Raw genomic sequence first — 16,654 nt, 5'->3', positions numbered from 1 at the left:
CAGCATGCCACCCACAGTCACAAGGGCTTTAGAACGGTAGCACTAGACCCTATAAACAATGATCAGGGCTTACCTCTTACCTCCTATGTCTGATGGTCATATAGAATGGGGTTGAGAAACTTATCAGCCATGATTGAATGGCGAAGCAGACTCGATGGGCCGAATGGCCTAATTTCTGCTCCTATGTCTTATGGTCTTACCGGTAGCCCCCATGACTGGGATAAGTGGAGGCATTAGTGGCTGATCTTTCAGGAATCACTCGAGTCAGGGAGGGTCCCAGAGGACTGGAAAATCGCTAATGTAACCCCCCCTGTTTAAGAAGGGAGTGAGGCAAAAGACGGGAATTTACAGGCCAATTAGCCTGACCTCGGTCGTTGGTAAGATTTTAGAGTCCATTATTAAGGATGAAATATCAGAATACTTGGAAGTGCATGGTAAAATCGGGCAAAGTCAGCATGGTTTCATCAAGGGGAGGTCATGCCTGACAAATCTGTTGGAATTCTTTGGGGAGGTAATGAGTAGGTTAGACAAAGGGGAGCCAATGGATGTTACCTACTTGGACTTCCAGAAGGCCTTTGACAAGGTGCCGCACAGGAGGCTGCTCAGTAAGATAAGAGCCCATGGTGTTAGAGGCAAGGTGCTAGTATGGATAGAAGATTGGCTGTCTGGCAGGAGGCAGAGAGTGGGGATAAGGGGGTCCTTCTCAGGATGGCGGCCGGTGACTAGTGGAGTTGCGCAGGGGTCAGTGTTGGGACCACAATTTTTCACTTTATACATTAATGATCTAGATGAAGGAACTGAGGGCATCCTGGCTAAGTTTTCAGATGATACAAAGATAGGTGGAGGGATGGGTAGTATTGAGGAGGCGGGGTGGCTGCAGAAGGATTTGGACAGGTTAGGAGAATGGGCAAAGAAGTGGCAGATGGAATACAACATGGGGAAGTGTGAGGTCATGCACTTTGGTAGGAAGAATAGAGGCATAGACTATTTTCTAAATGGGGAGAGAATTCAGAAATCTGGAGTGCAAAGGGACTTGGGAGTCCCAGGATTCTCTTAAGGTTAACTTGCAGGTTGAGTCGGTAGTTAGGAAGGCAAATGCAATGTTGGCATTTATTTCGAGAGGACTAGAATATAAAAGCAGGGGTGTGCTGCTGGGGCTTTATAAGGCTCTGGTCAGACCACATTTAGAATATTGTGAGCAATTTTGGGCCCCGTATCTCAGGAAGGATGTTCTGGCCCTGGAGAGGGTCCAGAGGAGGTTGATGAGAACGATCCCAGGAATTAAAGGCTTAACGTATGAGGAACGTTTGAGGACTCTGGGTCTATACTCGATGGAGTTTAGAAGGATGAGGAGGGAATCTGATTGAAACTTACAGAATACTGAAAGGCCTGGATAGAATGGATGTGGGGAAGATGTTTCCATTAGTAGGAGAGACTAGGACCCGAGGGCACAGCCTCAGAGCAAAGGGAAGACCTTTTAGAACAGAGATGAGGAGAAACTTCTTTAGCCAGAGAGTGGTGAATCTATGGAATTCATTGCCACAGAAGGCTGTGGAGGCCAGGTCATTGAGTGTATTTAAACCGAGATAGATAGTTTCTTGATTGGTATGGGGATCAAAGGTTACGGGGAGAAGGCAGGAGAATGTGGTTGAGAAACTTATCAGCCATGATTGAATGGCGGAGCAGACTCGATGGGCCGAATGGCCTAATTTCTGCTCCTATGTCTTTTGGTCTTATAAAGGAATGGGTTTTCTTCTATTTGCCACTTGGGACTTGCCCAATGAGTCCACCAGGTTTACTCTTCTGAATTGGTTTACAGACACCAAGTGATGGTCCCCTGAAACTAATCAAGGAGAAATTCTTAGAACAGAAGGAAAAGGTTTCCATGTTAGTCTATATATCCCTGTTCTGCGAGTTACTCAGATTCTGTGCTTGGCCCCGTAGCACCTTAAAAACCCCTCAAAAGGCTATGAAAAAGCAGGCAAACAAACATGCCAAGGCCTGAACCCTTCACCCAAGAGACTGTGCTAGTGCTTCTCCCGATAGAGGGTGAACCCCTGAAAGCTTGGTTCAGTGGCCCTTGCAGGGTAGCAAAGAGAATTGGGGAAGTAAGCTATTTAATCAACACCCCAGACTGTAGGAATAAAGAGAGGCTATGGGGGCTTGGTACAGGGGCATAGGGGCTAGAAAGGGCCATGAAGGGTGGGGAGGGCGGTTGATGGCATAAGTTAGCATGGAGACTATGAAGGGCCATTAGGGGGGGCAGGGTATGAGTAGGGGGCATAAGTTGGCATGGATGGGGCACAGGGAACGTGCTTGGTTGGGGACGGGGTGGGTGGTGTATGAGGGCTTTTTTTGTATTATTCACTTTTTGGTATCATCGACAAAGTGCTGGAGCAACAAGGCTGACCTTTCGCCCAGCCTGCCTCCGCACCCATCGGCCTCTGAACTCTTACGCGGGTCACCCACTACGATTCCCATTTTTAACCACTCTCCCAGGACCAAAAACCCAAACTTCTGGGGCATTTTCTTCTGGGAGGGGTTTGCGAAGTTAGGAATTGCCCCAGATATGGGGGGCAGGCAGGTGAGTGGAGTTGTAGCCCAAGATCAACCATGATTGTATTGAATGGTGGTGCAGTCTTGACAGGCTATATCCTGCTCCTATTTCTTGTGTTCTTGGGAGTGAAAAGTCAGTACTTTGACCTTATTGCAGGAGCTGATCGGTATCTTGCCACTCCATGTCAGGGGACATTGATGCTCTATTATATAGTAACACTCCTTGAAGTACATTGCAGCAAACGTTATAGTACAATTTTGAACACTGGGGTCCCATAGTAAAAAGGCCATCCTGTAAAAGGCATCTGCATGTATTTAAGATTTTTAAAAATTTGTTTTCTATGAAGTCCACATTTCTTTCCTGTGTGTGATCCCCGAGAAGGCACTGACGGGTCACAGACGTTATTTGTCTTTGACTCAAATCTGTCATTAGATTTTATAACCTGGTCAAATGAGTTACTGCCAATCCTGTTTGTTAAAATGGGGAATTCATTTATAAATTTTATTTTAGTGATATCAGTTCTTTGTTTTGGAACAAACTGAACAAGAGCACTTGAGCTGATTCTGGAGACTGCTGTCCATCAACTCATCTTTAAGTGTTTGTGTACTGTAAAATAGACCTGTTGTCATGTTTATAATAGCCATGCCCTGCATGCATGTAGGAAACTAATCCAGAGCTTAACTAGCTAAGCATATTTCTTGAAAATTTAAACAGAAGCTGTTAAACATTTTATCATGTATGCACGTTTCAAATCTAATGCAAAATAATTTCAATCATCTTGTACGGTACTGGATCATCGTTTGTGAAAGCATGCACTGGGACTTTGTCCTAATTCCCTTGTGGAAGGAAAACCCAGATGCTGCATTTTTTTTTTCAAAAATTGTCCAAGAGATCTTATGTAATTCCTAAGAGCATCATGAAAATATTACTGGCAGAGGGTTTCATTATAGAAAATAAGATGAGGAGAGGTGGGACAGCGTCATCAGTTACTAGAGCTATGACAAACCTTTTCAAATTTACAATAAAGTATCCAGTTGGCAGAACTGAATAATGTAGATGCTACTTGTTTTCTTTCTGTGCTCCCCTGCTCCCAAATGTGAAACTGGTTCGTCCTAAAACAGTGCATTTTTCTGAGATTAATAAACAGCCTGACTCTCCCTAACAAAATGGTTCAGTCGGCATCTCAATAATAACAAGCATCAGCTGCATTTGGAAAGAACAAGCAGCTGTTTCTTGACATTGGGAGGAATCACTGAGTAATGGTACTGACTTTTTTTTAAAATTCTGATCTCATCTGTTATGTGTTTAAAGCATAAAATTGGAAGTGGGTGGAGGAATTTAAACAAATGTGTTTAAACTTCCAGAACAAGCCTAGGCTTTATGACCACATGGTAACATTTGTGGTCTGTATGATGGTGGATTCTGCGCATGAGCAAGGAAGGAAAAATTGTATGAAATGGGTGTATGCCTCTGCATAAGGAGTATGATTACTAATTATTCTTTATTGACAGATGCTAATTGGATTTCTTTCAAACTAAATACAAACCCCATCCTGGTTCTTGATCCCTTTCCCCACACTTTTTATCTTTCCGCCTTTTCTGAAGGCAATGACTCATGCTGGGTTGAATTCCACTTGTGCCTGCAGCCCCCCATTATATATAATGGCTGTTCATATATTGGCCAACATGACACTAAGTGTTGGCATGTTATTCATCAGAGGGGTAAATGAGCTCAAGCACAACTGAGGCAAATCACATTCTTGCCCAACATCAATATTTGCACTTTCCAAAGCATAATATTAGATATTGATCTGGTGCAGAAACCTTGCCTGCTACTCCCACCCCCACTCCTTTCTTTTGCCATTCTTCCTAGATGACCAACACTGAAGCCTATTGTATTTCTTTAATTGCAGTCTAGCTGAGATCACCTAATTCAACTTAAACTTTAGTGGTGTGTAAGGTAGGTCAGGTGTTTCTCACGTGTCGGTGCAGACTCGATGGGCCAAAGGGCCCCTTCTGCACTGTGTGATTCTGTGATCTGTGATTCCGTGAAAATTCCATTCACTCTGGAATGGTTCCTGCAGATTGGGAGGTAGCAAGTGTCAGCTTACTATTTATAAGGGAGGGAGGGAGAAAACTGGGAACTTACAGATCTGTTAGCCTTGCATCAGTACTAGGGAAAATGCTGGAATCTATTCTAAAGGATGTGAGAAATGGACATCTGGATGATAATGATATGACTGGGCATAGCCAACATGTATTTATGAATTGGAAATCATGTTTGGTGATCATTTTGGAGTTTTTTGAGGATGTCACTACAGAATTGAAAAAGGGAAGTTGGTGGACATCGTATACTTGGATTTTCAGAAGGCTTTTGCTAAAGTCCTCCACAGGAGGTTGTTTAGCAAAATTAAAGTACATGGGATAGGAGGTATTATACTGGCATGGATTAAGGTTTGGTTAATAGGCAGAAAACAGAGGAGGAATACATTCTTGCATTGGCAGAATGTAACTAGTGGGGTACCACAAGGATCAGTACTTGGGCCCCAGCTGTTCACAATATATATCAATGATTTGGATGTGGGAACCAAATGTAACATTTTTAAGTTTGTGAAAGACACAAAGCTAGGTGGGAATCTTTGATGTGAGGAAGATGCAAAGCAGCTTCAGGGGGATTTGGATAGACTTAGTGAGTGGGCAAGAACATGGAAGATGGAATATAATGTAGAAAAATGTGAAGTTCTCTTTGGTAAGAGGAACAGGTGTGCACAGTATTTTTTAAATGGTGAGGGATGCAAAAGTGCAGATATACAAAGGGACCTGGATGTCTTCATCAATAAGTCAATGAAAGCTAACATGCAGATGCATCAAGCAATTGGGTACTGCTTGCCTTTTATCACAAGAGGATCTGAGTACGGGAGTAGTGAAGCCTTGGTTCAATTTTATAGAACCTATGTTAGACTGAACGTGGAGTACTGTGTGCAGTTTTAGTCCCTTTTCCTTAAGGAAGAATATTATTGCCGTAGAGGGATTGCAACAAAGGTTCACCAGACTTGTTCCTGGGATTGCAGGACTATCCCATGAAGAGAGATTGGGGAAACTGGGCCTGTATTCTCTAGAATTTCGAAGAATGAGAGGTAATCTCATTTAAACCTACAAAATACTTAAAGGGATAGACAGGGTCGATGCAGCTAAGATGCTTAGAACCAGGGGACACAATTTCAAAATAAGGGGAAGCCACTTATGACCGAGATGAGGAGAAATGTTTTACTCAGAGGGTTGTGAATCTTTGGAATTCTCTACCTCAGAGGGCTTTGGATGCTCAATCATTGAGTATATTTAAAGCAGAGATTGACATTTCTAAATACAAATAACATAACGGGATATGGGGATGGTGTGGGAAAAAGATATTGAAGTGGATGATCAACCATGATTGTATTGAATGGTGGAGCAGACTTGATGGGCTGAATGGCCCTATGTTCCTGCATTGAAGGAAAAAATGTGACCAACCATGTCCAAAGTTGCAGAGAGGTCAGGGTAGATGAGGAGAGAGAGTGCATCACAGTCAGAGAGAACCGAATTTGATATTTTGATTTGGGATGTTCATTGTTGTGGAAAGGAAACTGGAGATTTTAGTTATGAGGACAGATTGTACAGGCTTGGATTGTTTTCTTTGGAACAGAGGTGGCTGATAGGGAAACCTGATTGAATTGTATAAAATTGAGTGGTCTAGATAGTGTGGATAAGAAGGCCCTATTCCCTTTGGTTGAGGGGTTCATAACAAGGGGGCATAAATTTAGGGTATGAGGTTTAAAAGGGATTCGAAGGGAATTTTTTTTTTCACCAGGGAGTGGTGGGATCTGAAACACTGCCTGAAAAGGTGCTAGAGGCAGAACCCTCAAGGCATTTCAGAAGTACTTTTGATATGCATCTGAAGTGCTGTTACCTACAAGAGCTGGGAAGTGGGGTTATGCTAGGTGGTTTATTGTCAGCTACCACAGACATGACGGGTCGAATATATTCTTTCTGCGCTGTAACTTTGTATGGTTCCACGATTCTTCTGTCAGAATGCCAGATCAATCTGGAAACCCTTGCTGCTCCATATTGAAGGGCACCTCTGGATCTGTCTGGGCATCTGACCCACATTTTCAGCAATCCAATGCCTTGCTCAGTAATTGTCTTTGTCGTCATGTTGCTCTCCTGCATTAGTGGTAGGGATCCTCATGGGTGTCATAAGCCAGGCCATCGGAGGGTAGCCCTGGTCTCCAAGGAGCCAGCTGCTGACTGTTTGGAGGTGTGAAGACCTCTGAGAGATGTGACTGTTGCAGAATGAAGGATCATGGTAGTTTGCAGGTTATCTTGCACAGACGTGTGTGAAAAGCTTCCAGTGGTCACATACTTGCTGAATTTTGAATGAATCCCTTTTGATTGACAGACATTTTTGGATGCTACAAGGGCATCTTGATTGTCATGTGCAGTCTATGGCTGCCTCTGGACGTTTAGCCACTGTAGAAAATGAGAACCCTACGTATCTCACTGACCTTATCAGTATCAAAGTGTATGTACGTGAAAGGCTTGGCAAGCATGGCATTGGTCATGTGGGAAATACTCATGGTCAGCAGATTGTAAAGTCCTGCAGCTATCACCAGCACACCCCTGGAAAGAGCCAGGGTCAAAGAAATTCAGGGCAGCTGTGGTGATCTTGGTGGCCACTGGTAATGCATGCCCACCCAGCTCTCTTAAAGGCAGTCATATTCCAGGAGGCTGCGGATGTCAGCAAAGAGCTGCCACAGAAAACCTGAGCCTCCTAAGACCTGTTACTCCATCAAGTTGATCCTCTGCCTATGTTGGGGTATCACCTCTCTGATGCCCAGTGAAGGTATGTCCTAGTTATAACTTGAAACATGGGCTGCACTCAGTATATAATTTTCTAGAACTGTCTTTTGTTTGAAGATGGAAACCAACAAGACTGTTAAGATGGCTGTCAAGGATCAGGTGACTTTTGCAATTTCTGCATGAAGGAATAACTTGTGTCTGAAAATTCCTCTGGAAAGTTCTCATTCCAATGGGTTTCTTAGGTGCAAACGAATTATCCTTACCAGCTCAATGGGAGAGATATAACAAACTATGGTTGGCAGGTGTGTTGGAGCCAAGAGTATGGAATATCAAATGGGGTCTTCCAGTGAGCTGATATGTTGATGCGTTACTACTGATTCCCTCATTGTACATCAATCACCTGGCTCTAACCCATTATATTGATGATAGAACTATTGGTCATGTGACTAAAACAGGCTCCAGATAATGAATCTATTATCCCGCCAGAATGAAACTCAAGCAGTCTACCCAAGAACATTGTCTGCAGAGAATGCCAGGAAGTAGCCAAAGGCAGTAAGATCCATGCCTTTTTCAAAATCTTGGAGACTGTTGTACCTAAAAAGGTCTCCGTACCTGATTCCTATTTCAAGTCCACCAGTAAAGAAACTTGATTTCCTAGTAAGAAGAAACTATAAGTGACTAACTTCACGACCTGCTGAACATCTATCTCTTCATGGCAATCCTACAATAATCCCTGATATACACCTACAGTTATTGAAACCACGTAAACTACCCATTTCAAAGTGAAAACACTACCTTTGTCAGCGCCGTAAACAACTGATTTTCCTATGATGAGCCAAACGCATATATTATGAAATATTCTTTTGTTTACAATTCTTAAAAGTGCACTATTCTCTTGAAACTGTATCTTTTTTGTGTATGTGTGAGATGTAGTGTTTAAGCTTGTTTATTTAGTCTTTATTTAAACCCATGAAAGATTGCTGCTGTTATTTAAATTAGCCACACACTCTGGGGGCCAAGAAATCCATGCATCATCTTCTCTGAAAGCACAATGATTACGGACAGTAAAGAAAAGGGTACAAGAGTTTCAGTTCTCTTTCATCCCTCTCTATTCAAGCTGATGTTCTGTTACTGTCCCCTCTGCTCTATTGAAGTGGCATACGGCTGCTGAGAAGGCAGCTGCTGTTAGTGCTGCTGATGGTGTTGCTGCTCCTCTTGTTTCTCCTCATAATTCAGAGGTAGAGATGCACAAGGTTCTCCCATATTGTAGTGAAGACTGGCAACAGAGTACTACGGTTCAAATTTGTCAGTTCAACATTGGGGAACAGTTGGAAGTTACCTGTAAAATCGTGAAAGCACATTCACAGAGCAGGTCTTGTGAGCATAAGCCTTTCACTTAGGCAAGGAAGCAGCTAAGTGTTTTCACTCCTTTAAAAGGGTTTTCAGGCTATTTATTTTACTGAGCAATGAATCTACACTGTGCTCTCACCTTGTTGTCCCTGGTAATTTCCACACAGCTCAGGAAACCCGGGTGCTGGTTGTTTAAAGCCAGAATACTGGGTTAAAAACTAATTGGTTCCACATATTTAAATTTCAGACTCGACAGCTCCAGGAGGGGTTTACCTGCAAGCCCTCCTCCCTTCCAGCAGTCAATTCCTGTCCATGAATTGTGAAGAGGAAAGGGAGGTTGGAGATGAGGCCTGAGTTTACAGTGTAGTCGAGCATTAGTTCTAATCGAGGAGGGATGATAGCCAATTTGAAAGGACAGGGGACAGTATCTAAGGAGAAGGGACTATTTAATATCAACTAGAATGAGTGTCAGAAAGGGAGGTAAAATGTTCAAAATTGAGTCGAGAGAGCAGGAAATAGGATTGGAGAGAGGTTAGCTGTAGATGGGTGACAGACTGGAAGATGATGCACAGATAAGGAGTGGGGAAGCTTGGCTTGGTTGGTAAGAGGGAGAGGGAGTAGCTGAATGGATGGTTTTAATCTTGTTGACAAAGAAGTCTGAGTTCCTCTCATTCGTTAGGTAAATTTAGATGGTCTACTGGATATGATAATGAACCATACAAAACAGTACGATCCTTGTTTCAATTCCTTTTCATCCTGAATTTGGTCATCTCGGCAGAGGTTTAAACTACCCCATTACACACTGCACCTTGGCCAACCTGAGCTGGAAAGTGCAAACGCAAAATTGGGGTTGTCTCTAATGGCATCCATGTTCTTTGTCTTGGGTCAGACATGAAGTATTTAATGCTGATATACTAGATACAAAAGTAGGGGGAGATATTTAAACATTTTTTCTACATAATTGTCAATATTTAGGCTGGGCAATAAGTTTCCACATTTTTAAGAGATCTGGTAATACACGACCTAACTACGTCATGGAACACATTCTTGACCTTTCAAATCAAATCATTTATATTTTTTCACTTTTTCAGAATGTACTGTTTATTAACAGATGTGAATGTAATTTATAAATATTTTCCAACTAATTTCTAGGTCATTGCAGCACCATCAGTTCTGTTAAAAGTAGAGTGACAACTGTAGATATAACATGTGACTTGTTTTGTCCAGCATCTCTCCTCTGGGAGTATTGATTTGATGTTTATTGCTGTCATACTTGTCAGTACTGTGTGGCTGACATATTTTTCTTCTTGAAGGTATTAAGAGGAAAGCAATACTTCGCCCGGGCCATCTCCATTGGGAACAGGGGATTAAAATCTAGTCAACATATGTAATAACCATATAAAAACTGAGTACTTTGGTCTGAAAAATGTTAAGGAAAAATTGAATGACTTGTTCAGGCAATAATACATTGAGAACCCATATTCCCTAGGAATGCAATTACATGCTTTATGAAGCCCAAGATTTATCTTTTCTTTTCTTGTGCTACAGGATTGCAGACCCATTGGGAGTTCAAATAACAGAAAGCCGGTGCCATTTGTAGTTGGTACAAATATAACTGAGGCCAAACAGTCAGCAAGTACACAGTACAACACTCCTGCTGCACTCTATACCAATGACAATGTAGATCACAATTTGCAGAAACAGTTAAGCGGCCTTCACATCGCCTCTCCTCAGCAGTAAGTATGTCTTAATGATTGCTGCAAAGTAAGATTGCCCATGCTCTTTGTACAGGTGATGGGAAGGAGGAAAGGTCATTAGACTTGAGTTCTTTCATTGCTTTCCTCTCTTTAACTTCATGACAAGCCCATATTCTTCTTCTCTCTGGTACCTCTAACAACTTCACTCAGCTGTAGAAAATCTCCTTTTCATCCTAGAAGTATCCAATCAGAAATTACTAATCACATAAGCATTTTGATTATTTAAAACGGATTGTTTAATGTAATTTTCACAAGTTTATTACAAGCTATAAATTACTTTTGGCTTCAAAATTTGAAGAGTGAAAGGTGGGTTGGAAAAAGAAATGTTGATAAGTGTATATCTGAAGTTACTTGGGTATGTGGTATGTATAATGAGATTGACTATCAATTTTTGAACCCACCACCTCATAGCAACAAGAATGGAACTCAAGACCCTTTCTGGGCTTGTATGGCTCAATTCCAAAAAAACCAGCATAGGAGTTCTACCATTTCTATTTGTTTTGTGTCAGTGGCAATCTGCAACCACATAACAGTAGAAAGACAGTTTGCTTTGTACTTTTCCTGATATTTTATTAATTTGTTTTTTTGAAGTAAGCGAGACAGATCTTCCACCAAGTCAGTATGAGAATTGAAAATGCCACTTTAATTTTCATAGAAAATAAATTCTGGTTGCCATATAGCCCCGCAAGACCTGGTATTCTGTCCCCTGTCTATGCCAATTATCTGATCTCCGGCAGAATGGTGATCAGAATATTACAACTGACCCCTCAATTCTTCAGCTAGGTAGTGGAAAAAATGGCAATATTTCTTGCTTGGGATCACTATCTGGTGACTCCAATTAGTGTGTGTGCGTTGGATGTGAACACCCTGGGCAAGCTATTACATCCATTTGCAGTAAAATAGCTTTCTGACACTGATTGTCTAAGCTCATATAAAAAGTGGCCATTTAGGAGGATGATTGGTGCCACATGGAACTATATCCCAGCAGGAGGAGAGTAAATAAACAATGAAGCATTATTTTATTTTTCCCCAAGCTGTTATAAAATACAAAGCTGCCAAAGGTCTTGTTCCACATATTAAGAGGTAAATTTACCAAGCCATACCAGCATTTTAGTACAAGACACACTCAGTTCTGATAATCAACTTCACTTGGATTTATGATGTGTGTCCTATTAGAAAGTTTTTCCCTGTAATGCTCATGATTCCTGAGCAGAGAGCACAATGTGTTCAATGCCTTTTTTGTCCTGATAATTGATGGCAAACAGATGCTTGATTTTTTTTTCAGGCAAAGGATGAAATAATTCTGCTCCTTCTGTAAATGGACAAAAGTAGAAATCCAAAGAAAGTGGTTTCAATAATAGATCCCATGGTTTGGCAACCTGATAGTTGTGAGTGAGTCCGTACAAGCTTATATTCTTGATTCTACATCACACGTACAGCAGGTTTTTTAAAAAAATACACTTGCCTGCTGATGCAAATCATCCTTTTCCTGCCAGCTTTCTATCATATCCTGAACAATTGACTCATTTGTTAGCGTCTTTGCTAACCCTCTATTACTTTTCCATTGTGTGTTTAGACAGCGAGTGTTGGCAGGCTGCTCATGTGCTGGGAACATAAGAACCAAGCCTGGTCCTGTCTCACCCAATATTGACATGTATCCACTTCCAGCAGGGATTGCTAGCTGGTGATAGGAGAGGCAAATTTGGCCAATTCTTTCCCCCAGACCTCTTGCGGCCAAGGCACAATTTAACACCCTCCCAGAAATCAGCTAACTCAGCATATGCCCAAGATCAAACTTAAGACTCCATTGGATTTTGTTACCACTGCTTTAACCAGCTGAGCTATATAAATACTCATTTTGAAGGTGATCAAAATTATTGAGTCATATTTAATTTTTTTCTGTTCTCTTTTTCTCTCTCTCTTTTGTGCTTTCACTTTCTTTCTTTCTCTCTCTCTCGCGCTCTCTCTTTTGTGCTCTCTTCTCTTTCTCTTTCTCTCCCTCTCTCTCTTTTTCCCCATCTTCCCCCGCCCCCCCAAAATCATGGTCAAGTTGCCTGGTTTAAATTCCAAAAAATGCTTGACAGTTAACTGTCAGTCACCATCAATAGCTGCATTACCCATGGCAATGCCTCTACCAATCAGAGCTCACTTGCCTACCAATCAGAGCTCACTAGCCAACCAATCAGCACTCGCTTCTCATACAGTATAAATTGTTGTTTGTCCCCTTATATTGGTATTCTTGTGAAATGTCCTGATGAGGGTGCATTCATTCAATGATAACTTTTGTATGTTAGTTTCATATTAATGCAGTGTGCAAGAATTGAGTTGTATTTTTTTCCTGTCCACCATATAGTTGAAGACAGAAATGTTCTGTCTACCATTTTATTTTCTTAACATATGTAGCATAAGTGATATATCATTCTTGAAAAAAAGTACAACTTACAAGTTAGTACTTTGTAGCTCATTGTGGTTTTTGAACCTGACCCATCACCGTGGGAGAGTGCTTTCCAAATAATCTTTTTAAATATGTCATATCTGCTCTGCTAGTCCATTACCTATACTGATTTCCCATTGAAACTCTAATTATTACTATAAACTTTACTCGAAACACTATTAAGCTGTATTATTAACACAGAATACCTTCCACAATCCAAAGTTGTTGCACACACAATTAATTTCCCGTGAGACCATTATCTTTCTTTTTACTCGTTCATGAGATGGTCAGCATTCGTTGCCAGCTCCTAGTTGAGGAGGTGGAGTGAGCCACACTTTTGAATTGCTGCAGTCCATGTGATGTAGGTGTACACAGTCGTTAGTGTTCCAGGATTTTGATCGAGCGATAATGGAGTGGCAATGTATAAGATGGTTTACAAATTGGAGGGGAATTTGCAGGTGGCGATGTTTCCATGCGCCTGCTGCCTTTGTTCTTTTAGGCACTAGAAGTCATGGGTTTGGACGGTGCTGTTGAAGAAGCCTTGGAAAATTGCTGCAGTACATCTTGTAGATGGCATGCATTATGACAATGGTGCATCATTACTGGAGGGAGTGAATGTTTAAAGCGGTGGATCGGGTGCTAGTCAAGCGGGCTGCTTTGTCCTGGATGGTGTCGAGCTTCTTGCGGGCTATTGAAGCTGCACTCATCCAGGCAAGTGGAGAGTATTCCATCACAATCATGACTTGTCTCTTGTAGTTGATGAAAAGGCTTTGGGAGTCAGGAGGTGAGTTACTTGCTGCGGGGTACCCAGCCTCTGGCCTGCTTTTGTAGCCACATAGTTAACTGCAACAGCGACATAAATTTCTGGTTAGTGGTACCCCCAGGATCTTGTTGGTGGGGGATCCAGGGATGATAATGCTGTTGAACATCAAAGGAGAGATGGTTAAACTCTCTCTTGTTGGAGATGGTCATTGCCTGGCACTTTTGTGCTGCAAATATTACTTGCCACTTAGCAATGCAAGCCTGAATGTTTGCTAGCTGTTGCTACATGCAGGCACAGACCACTTTGCTTTATTATATGAGGAGCTGCGAGTGAACACTGTGCAATCATCAGTTACATCTCCACTTCTGACCTTTTATGATCAAGGGAAGGTCATTAATGAAGCACTTGAAGATGTTTGGGTCTAAGACATTGCCCTGAGATACCCTGAATCGATGTCCTGGAGCAGAGATGAGTGGCCTCCAGCAACTATAACCATCTTCCTTTCTCCAAAGTACAACTCCAGCCAGTAGAGTGGTTTTCCCCTGATTCCCATTGACTCAATTTTACTAGGACCCCTTGGTGCCAAATGCTGCATTGTTGTCAAAGGCAGTTACTCATGCCACTTCTGGAATTCAGCTCTTTTGTCCATGATAGGACGAAGACTGTAATGAGCTCTGGAGTTGTGGTCTTGGCAGAATCCAAACTGTCTATCGGTGAGCAGGTTATTGGTGAGTTGCAGCTAATATGGGTACAAAGTCAATAATATCTTGAGACCTAAATGGCATCTTTGATTCATGCTATATGTTATTTTGTGTAATTCCTCCATCCTCATATACAACACCTGCCCTTCCCACCAACCAGGGCCCCAAATACTCCTTCCAAATGACCGATTTTTATTTCCTGTTCTCGGCTCAAAGGGCTAAATAGCCTATTCCTCTTCCTGTGTTTCTAACTTGGTGTACTATATATGTTGATCACAATTCAGCACTGGGGAGACCAACCACTGAATGAGTGACCACTTGCTGAGTAAGTCTATTCAGTCTGCGAGGGTGAGCCTTACCTTCCAGTTGCTTTCTGATTCTAATTCTCCATCCCACTCTCATTCTGACCTCTGTGTCCTTGGCCTTCTACATTATTTTAATTAAGCTCAATGCAAATTCAAGGGACAACACCTTGTCTTTTGATTAGGCACATTACAGCCATGCATTCAACAACTTTAGATCATATTCACCATTCCATTTTCTTGTAAAATGTTTGCTGGTAATGATTTCTGCTGTAACTATTTACACTTTCCCGGGCTCATCTTTTATTTCATAATGGTCCATTTATCAATCGCTTCATGCTCTCGCCTGGACCTGGAAAAATGTATTAATTTTGCTTCCATTTTCCACCCCCCATCACTTTCACATGATCCATCACTGACACTTCCCTTCCTTGACCTCTCTGTCTCAATTTCTGGTAATAGACTGTCCACCAATATTCATTACAAGCCCACTCACTCCCACAGCTACCTCAATTACAACTCTTCATACCCTGCTTCCTGTAAGGCCTCCATCCATTCTCTCAGTTCCTTCGCCTCCGTTGCGTTTGTTCCGACGATACCACTTTCCAAAACAAGTACTTCTGACATGTCTTCCTTAACCGAGCTTTCCCACCCACGGTGGGTGACACGGCCTTCAACCATGTCCGACCCATCTCCCACGCCTCTGCCCTCACACCTTCCTCTCCCTCCCAGAACCATGATAGGGTCCCCCTTGTCCTCACTTTTCACCCCACCAGCCTCCGCATTCAAAGGATCATCTTCTGCCAACTCCCACATGATGTCACCACCAAACATATCCCCCCCCCCCATCGGCATTCCGTAGGGGCTTCCCTCCGGGTCACCCTGGTCCACTCCTCCCTCACCCCCAACACCTCAACCCCCTCCCATGGCACCTTCTCATGCAATCGCAGAAGGTGCAGCACCTGCCCCTTTACTTCCCTCCCTCCTCACCGTCCAAGGGGGCCAAAACACTCCTTTCAAGTGAAGCAGCACTTCAGACTGGGTGACCACTTTGCAGAACACCTTCGTTCTGTCCGCAAGCATGACCCAGACCTTCCTTTCACTTGCCACTTCAACACTCCACCCTGCTCTCGTGCCCACATGTCCGTACTTGGCCTGCTGCAATGTTCCAGTGAAGCTCAACACAAACTGGAAGAACAGCACCTCATCTTCCGATTAGGCACTTTACAGCCTTCCAGACTTAACGTTTGAGTTCAACAACTTCAGACCATGGACTCTCTCCTCCATCCTCACCCCTTTTTTGATCCCCTTTTTTTCAAATATTTATTTTTAAATTTTTATATATATATTTTGCCCACTTTATTATTATTAATAAAATTTATTTCCATATTTATTCATTGTTTTATCCCCACCTTCTAGCCTTTCGATCTTTTTTCCCACCACCGTCCCCTCCCTCCACCCAACTCCCACTAGGGCCATCTGTCACTTGCTCATTCTGCTTTCTACTCTTAATGTCACCATTAGCACCTCCTTTAGCCAGTATCACCACCATCAACACCGCTTCGACCTTTTGTTTATGACATCTTTTGCAATCTCTCCTTTGCTTCCACCTATCACTAGCCTTCTACCCAGCATTACCTATCCCACCCCCCTTTAAACAGTATATATTTCACCATAGTTTTACTTCTCTTTAGTTCTGAAGAAGAGTCATATGGACTCGAAACGTTAACCCTGTCTTTCTCTCCATCACTTTTTGTTTTTGTTTCAGTTTCCAGCATCTGCAGTATTTTGCCTTTACTAATCCCTTTTGCCTTGCACTGCCATTCCTTTTGTTATTTAATTCCTCCTGCCCTCCACCCTCTCTCAGACCTTCCTCCTTAATTCTCCTCTCCCCCCGCCCACCCACCAACACTTATCCCTGACTTTTGTTTATAAGCAGCTAAATCTGTGACTTA

At 42.4% G+C, this 16,654-nt stretch overlaps 1 protein-coding gene across 1 annotated transcript in view; it reads left to right on the top strand.

Moving 5' to 3' along the window:
- Window positions 1–16,654, top strand: part of LOC144685951 (PDZ and LIM domain protein 4-like) — a 118,219-nt gene that overhangs the window by 89,519 nt on the left and 12,046 nt on the right. The window contains exon 4 of the mRNA XM_078551009.1: window positions 10,286–10,478. Within this exon, the coding sequence (XP_078407135.1) occupies window positions 10,286–10,478 (193 nt within the window). The remainder of the gene's footprint in view (window positions 1–10,285; window positions 10,479–16,654) is intronic.

This window comes from Cetorhinus maximus, chromosome 10, assembly GCF_964194155.1.
Source record: "Cetorhinus maximus chromosome 10, sCetMax3.hap1.1, whole genome shotgun sequence".
In the NCBI taxonomy this organism is placed as follows: Eukaryota; Metazoa; Chordata; class Chondrichthyes; order Lamniformes; family Cetorhinidae; genus Cetorhinus; species Cetorhinus maximus.
This window is presented reverse-complemented; position numbering and strand designations above follow the sequence as displayed.